Consider the following 6,771-nt stretch of genomic DNA (forward strand, 5'->3'; position numbering starts at 1 on the left):
TTTTGTTCAATATTTCACAACAGCAGAGAATGTGTCATTACGTCTGTGTATAGTGCATGCATATGAAACAGCTATTTAATAAAGATGACTGTGAAACAGAATGCTTTATAGTTTGTACCTTTTATTAATGCCGCTGTTCAGAATATTTTTAAAAGTATCTTTAATATTTTCATTAACTGTTGCATTACAGTAGTAAATAGCACTTTAACAGTGAGGTTATCCAAAACAATGGTGACATGTACGCTACAAATATAAAGCTATAAATAAGTAAGAAGAAGAACACAGAGTGTCCAATCAGAAAATGCAAAAAAGATAAAAACAATAAGAGTAAAGAAACAACAACAACTTAAAATTAAATTAAAATTAATTGACTGGTTAATTTGCGGGCACACATTAATCTTTGTTACAGTGCTACTCTCTTGTATTGCTTTGATGAGAGTCTGACAGAATTATCTTCCTCATTGTACACTGTCCATCTGTCCACAAATTTCACTGTGGAATACAGTGATTAGTGCCCAAACTGGTGGCTCGTGTAGGTGATTCTTATCATTCCTCTTTTTCTACCTCAGGCACAGTAGCCTGCTCACAAGGGATGGATGGCCAGAGCAAAACAATTAATCATTGTGAAGGCTGAAAAAACAAACTGTCGTAATTAGAAAATGTACTTAGGCTGCCTTGTTATTTGCCATGTTGGCAAGTTGATTAATTACTGTCTCACAGGAACAATGACAATTATTGCAAATTATTATATTTAATTGAACAAAGGCCTTTCTGATGGAGTATAAAACTGTATAGGAGTAATGTGTCATTATGGGATATGGATTTATTTACCTAATCCTAAAAATGAGATGAAGACTATTTCCACTCCCATGTCTCTAATGTATCTAGCAGCAGGGTAGCTTAGCTCACCATATTTGAAATAGAAAGCAGCGAGGAGGCTCTGTCCAGAAGTAACTTTCGCCTTCTTATCTTATCTGTTGCTTCAAACAGTTTGAGGGAGTTTGGTTTTTACAGTTTAACAGTCTAGACACAATGAAATGAGCCTGATTTGGTGAGACTTGGACAATCGTTGTTTGCTGATTTCCTTTCATAATGAATGCACACGTAACAGGCGAATAATTATAGGCCACTAGCATATTAAACTAATCCTTCAAATATTTAAATAAAAAACAAAAATAAAAGCTGGATCAAACTGTAAATAATTACTGTACTGTCACTATAAATATATCAGATCAAAGTCGAAGAACATCTGCTCTAAACTGTAACTAAAATATAAACTGAGATCAGCTGGTGAAAAATCTACAGGAGGTATCCGCTCCCTTCCAAGTATGTCAGATGCTGTGGCAGTTTACGTTTTATGTTATTTTTCCCTTTCCCCTTGGAAATGTAGATCTCTAACTTACTCTCCAGCCAGGCCAGATAGTGCTTGGCTGTCGTCAACAGAGTGTGACTCCACTGCTTCCTCTGAAATGCATACTTTGGCATTACAGGTGGGGATGGCTGCGAGGAGCATTCCCCTCCAAGAATACTCCTCAGACATGTTGCCAGCATGTTGACGCTGAAGATGGTGTCGCTGAGGTGCCTGTGAAGTGAAACATCTCCTGGATTGAGGTTGGTGCTCTGGTCCTCAAGTATTTTCTCAAGACCTTGGACCATGAAGATGAGACTGCACTGGACCTTTGACCCACTAATAGGAGAGTTCTGGTGAACATGCAGGTCGGGGAAGCCTGGAGACCAAGTGCCAAGGTGCTTCCCATTAGCTTCATCCTGAAAGAGAAGAGAAAACAGTGATGATGATGATTCCTAAATACACATTATTACCAAGATGTATTTACTTAACATCTTCACATTATTCAGTAGATGTTAATCTGGTGCACGGCCGTCTTCTCACACATCTAACATGGTGCTACGGTAGAATGGCACAACATCACATTGTAGTAAAGGGATAAACGTTATACATAACTGAAGATGATCTAAATAGCTCTCATATGCACTGAAACTGCGAATGAAAACTTCCAAATGTGAAACAGGAACTTGATTTGACTGTGGCCATGATGCTCAGCAGCTACAAAAGCACCTGGTGGTTTTAATCAGTGCATATTACCTTAAGAAATACTGCATGTTACTTACAAATCCTATCAAGCTCATTTCAACGCGGTGTTTGGTGAGGGCTGTCAGCTCTTTTGGCAGGCATGAAAAGCCAGCTGCAACTTTCTTTGGTGGACGTCCTGCATCCAAACTTGGCAACAGAATCACCAAGCAAGCATACACTTTCAGAAAACCTGCAAATGCAAGTGGACAACCACAGGTTTTTAAATGCTCACAGACGTTTTGTAAGAATTGTGCTCGCATTGCATACTGTACCTGTCCTATGTTTCATTCTGGCTCTGCGCAGGTTTTCAGATATGACAAGACCAGATTGATGAGCATTTTTATATTCGTGCACCCCCCCGAAGGAGGTGCATGAGAGACATACTTATAAAACCCCACTATCTGAGAAGTTATATCCTTTGATGAAAACAAGGGAAGTAGAAAAAAAGATCTTGATCTTCTTAGTTTGACAGATCAGCACCTTGCACAGTTTTCTTTGTCACTTCCACTGAAAGGAAGGAAACTACCAGTGAACAAGATGTGTGCCCATAGAATAGATGTGAAATGACAAATTATTTTTGTGTGTTTCTGTTCATGTTTAATTTAGATTTGAGGTTTTTAGATTTTTAACAAAACCAGTCCCTTTATCATTGGCTTTTATTGAACTTTTTGTACAAGCTACAAAAGTTCATTTTGTACAAGCATTTACCACTCTGAAGGTCAAAGCACACAAAAAACAACATCCGCCCCATCTTGACATCATTTCTAGAGAAGCGTTTTTCTCTTACAAACAACATTATTTACGTCAGTTGCTTATTACATATGCTACTTGATTCATGACTGATTCATTTCTTCTCCAAATTCTCTTACATAATAAGCAACACCTTAACCACAACTCCACGATAGTCTTTCGTTTTTTTTTCTTTTACAACACCGGGGTTTAGTCTGATTGATATTACTTATAATAAATGATTCATTTCTTCATAAATGCTTAATCCAAGTTTAAGACTTGTTTTTTAAATAAAAAGCAGACTGATACAGAATCTGAATTTAATAAGGGTTTGTAGGAGTACGCTGAATAAGTACTTAAAATTATTCACAAAAATACAACATTTTAAAAAGAGACTGAGGTAACTAATGTACATTAAAAGTCACTTCATTCATACCTAGTGTTACCTTAGTTACACTTTAAGTATGCTACTTCAGTAAACATATTTATGTATATATTATTTAATGTAAATAAAAAAATATATATTATAAAACGTTAAATGCTTTATAGTAGTCTGCTTTAAAAAAAGGTTCTGAAGAAGCAGATTGGTACCTAGATGTCTGTACAAAAAAAAAGTATAATTTAGTAACAAAAATATGACTGAAACAGGCAAAATAAATATTAAAATTCATAAATAACAAGCAGAACAGAATATAATTTGCAGCCACAAGTACAGTTGTACCCACTGCTTAAAAGGTCTAATGGTGCAATAGACAATATAATAATATATTATACATAATATTTCTAATACAATCATTTATTTAATAAATAATAGCAAGCAAAAATAAATTAACACAACTTTCAATAAATTTGTTACTATGAAATTTGAATAAATATTAAATAACTAAATAACTAAATAACTAAATAACACTGGACAAAAATACCTGATGTTACCAAATAATAATCCATGTTGCCACAGATGGTGAGAGTGACACTGTTTTCACAAGCTGTGTTTAACATGTATTATTGTGTAAGTCCAAAATTGTTCAGGTGATGTGGTTTAAGTGGTTTCTTAAGACCAGTAACGTCTTAATCATTCGCTATCAACAGTTTTAAGGAAATAAATAGACATTCAATAAATATATAAATAATCATACAGTAATCTCTTAAATTCACATATCAAATATAAAATGTACAGGAAATAAGAACTGATAGAATTATATCAATTAAATGTCACCCCTTGCTTGGTGACAGGGTGATGGTAGTGGTTAGCACACAGCTTCAATATTCTCCCTGTGTCTGCGTGGGTTCTCTCCAGGTAACTCCAGCTTCCCACCATCGGCCAAAGACGGGGAGTTGTTTAACTGTTAGCTCTAAATTGCCAGTGGGTGTGGTTGTGAGTGTGAGTGTTATGGTTGTCCATCTCTCTTTTTTTTTGTCAGCTCTGGTGAGACTGGTGACCTGTCCAGGATATATCCTGTGTCCCACCCAGTGACAGTGGGGATTGGCTTCAGCACCCATGCAACCCGTAACAGGAAAAGCAGTTAAGATGATGGATGGATGGATGGATGGATGGATGGATGGATGGATGGATGGATGGATGGATAGATGGACAACGTAGCTTTTACACTAGAAGATGGCGTTAAACATTCCTCCAAACAACAAATTGAACGGTGGCACTGCCCGGAGAAATAACTTGCACAACTTTGAACTCTCTCTAAACTTCTCTTTAAAAATCTCACCCTCAGAAAACATATTAACGCTGTGACAGACTCTTGGTGGTTAAACTGGTGTGGAAAAGCTTTGTGTCCCAGCTGACATACATAGTCTTTGCCTCCTTAAGCCATTCGATCAGCCGGATGATGACACCACACCCATACTGTTTTTTCTGAAAGCCCTTATCATGGGGCAAATGCAGTGGGGCTGGCGTTGGTGGCAGAGAGAGGTCTGGGTACTTGTCTGTGAGGATATGTTTTATTATATCTAAATGGTAATTCAGTCTGCCCTTCACGACCGACAGGCGCTGTGTTATGTTCACGTTCTGCCAAAGTTGTATCTCAATTTCTTCTACCTTTGAGATATGCATATAAAAAAGCATATTCTTAATGTAGATGTTCTGCAGCTTCTCACACATGTTGTCACCATGTATTGTGGAATCAGGAACTCCCTTTGGAACTGTCTCATTCACGCCATCTAAATGTATCTATAAGAAAAGAAATAAATAATAAAATAAAAAATTTAAGTCTAAGTATAATGAATCCACTGTTTACTGTTTGAAGTTTCAGCTAATGTAAATCCAAATTTGCCTTCAGTTTTTAAGTGATCAAAGATTATACGTAGGAAATATATCGTATCAAGCAAAATGACTTCATGATAGAATAACTCAGTAGTACTTACTTGTACATATGTTTGCAATAGTTCCTTTGTATCATATGCCAATATATTTGTGAGTGACTTAGCAGTGTCGAAGTCATTAGAGCTGATTTGAGTTGGTGCAGAAAACACCAGGTTCCTCTGGACGTCCAGGAGCATCAGAACAAGTACTAAGAAAAGATCAAGTAGACACAAATAGATACGTTTTAACTCTTCTGCCTCTTCTTTGCTCGTGTTGAGTATGCAGTGTGAATTGGGTAATGACACGGACACTCATCAAAAAAACCACCAAATGTCTTTTCAGTTTTTCTAATTTTCATTTTTCCTAAGAGTTACTACATAATTTCATGTCCACAAGAGACCAGTGTCTTAGAATAATGTGAAGGGCTTGAGGCACTTAAACACATTTGTTTGTCAAGTAGTGAAGTAAAAGATAAAAGAGGAAAGAAAACATATTATTTATAGAATCCAACAGGATTCTGCAAATACTGATTCATTTAATGAGGCATCTGACAACTGTGAGCAATACGTACAACTCATTAGTTTCGCTCGCCTTCCCTATGCCGATGGCGAAAGTGGAAGTACTCTAACACCACAGGAAGTGCTTTCGTAAATGAGCCTTTGAACTTGACAACATTTTAAGATGAGTTTTTCTTTCAAAAGTAGGACAGGTCTTGTTAAATTGTAGTGTAATAATCATGCCTGATCAATTACTCCAAAGTTCAATGTTCAGTGCGAACGCAGCATTCTCATTCAGACATATGCTCCTCTATAGGCTGGCTCATCTGTGCTGAGCAAATGCATGTCTGTACATAAGATGGTTTTTAACCATCTAATTTTATTTGTCTCTACATAAAGTACAGCTTAATGGACATGTAAACTACTGTAAGTGGCTAAATACTGGTGCATTACGAAATAAAAATGCAGTTTGAAAAGTAATATTACATCTGCTGTATATTAAATATGAAATAGATACTTACCACAGCGCCATAGAAGTCCTCTAAGTTTAAGATCCATAGTGACAGAAGTAACTTATTCGCTTAAAGACAAGCAGTCGTTGACCCAAAAGGTGCAAACTTGGTAATTACTTTACACTGGTAAATGGGCGTATATATACAGTTTGAAGAGCAGTCATTTGCACCCACCTACTTACTGACACATACGTCCAAGCAACCACTACAAGGAATGACAAAATTCCATGATGACATTTTTTTTTTTTTTTGTCAAACATCGCTCATGTTATGACAGTGCTACTTGCCTTAGACTCTTAAGGTGTGACTTGTCACACACTCCTTAGATGACAACAACAGGGTTCATAAAAATAAAAAGTTACAACACATAAAATACCACGGCGAGTGAAGATAAAACCATCAAGACATTAAATGATGTCTGTGTTGGATTCTTGAGGCCTCTGAAAAAATAAAATCAATGACAAAATAACCACGACTTCTTCTCTAAGTCAGTGGGTCTCAACTTGGGGGCTGTGACAGTTAATTACTGATGTGTTGTTGAATCGATCCTCTAGTTTTTCAAAATTCTGTTCATATACTATGACAAAAAAGTTATTTTTAAGGTTTTCCTTATTTTAATTATGAGTT

The 6,771-nt window shown here is 36.4% G+C and overlaps 2 protein-coding genes across 2 annotated transcripts; both read right to left on the reverse strand.

Moving 5' to 3' along the window:
* Positions 1–219: 219 nt before the first annotated feature.
* On the reverse strand, positions 220–2,498 carry LOC113150971. Its single transcript, XM_026343742.1, has 3 exons — positions 2,365–2,498; positions 2,131–2,282; positions 220–1,767 (listed from the first exon to the last, which is right to left on the reverse strand). The coding sequence occupies exons 1-3, from the start codon at positions 2,378–2,380 to the stop codon at positions 1,300–1,302; spliced, it is 636 nt and encodes a 211-aa protein (XP_026199527.1). The 5' UTR covers positions 2,381–2,498; the 3' UTR covers positions 220–1,299.
* Positions 2,499–3,764: 1,266 nt separating this feature from the next.
* On the reverse strand, positions 3,765–6,275 carry LOC113150942. The gene is made up of 3 exons (XM_026343705.1): positions 6,154–6,275; positions 5,198–5,343; positions 3,765–5,003 (listed from the first exon to the last, which is right to left on the reverse strand). Exons 1-3 carry the CDS (start codon positions 6,188–6,190, stop codon positions 4,557–4,559), a joined length of 630 nt encoding a protein of 209 aa, XP_026199490.1. The 5' UTR covers positions 6,191–6,275; the 3' UTR covers positions 3,765–4,556.
* Between the last annotated feature and the right edge of the window lie 496 nt (positions 6,276–6,771).

This window comes from Anabas testudineus, chromosome 9, assembly GCF_900324465.2.
Source record: "Anabas testudineus chromosome 9, fAnaTes1.2, whole genome shotgun sequence".
In the NCBI taxonomy this organism is placed as follows: domain Eukaryota; kingdom Metazoa; phylum Chordata; class Actinopteri; order Anabantiformes; family Anabantidae; genus Anabas; species Anabas testudineus.

Excerpts from the sequence above, each read along its gene's own strand:
- LOC113150971 (XM_026343742.1), bottom strand. Across the intron at positions 1,768-2,130 it reads AAATGAGCTTGATAGGATTT|GATGAAGCTAATGGGAAGCA; the intron begins GTAAGTAACATG and ends CTTCTCTTTCAG.
- LOC113150942 (XM_026343705.1), bottom strand. The coding sequence starts at position 6,190 with ATGGATCTTAAACTTAGAGGACTTCTATGGCGCTGTG. Across the intron at positions 5,344-6,153 it reads AGGACTTCTATGGCGCTGTG|TACTTGTTCTGATGCTCCTG; the intron begins GTAAGTATCTAT and ends ATCTTTTCTTAG. Across the intron at positions 5,004-5,197 it reads TATTGCAAACATATGTACAA|ATACATTTAGATGGCGTGAA; the intron begins GTAAGTACTACT and ends CTTTTCTTATAG.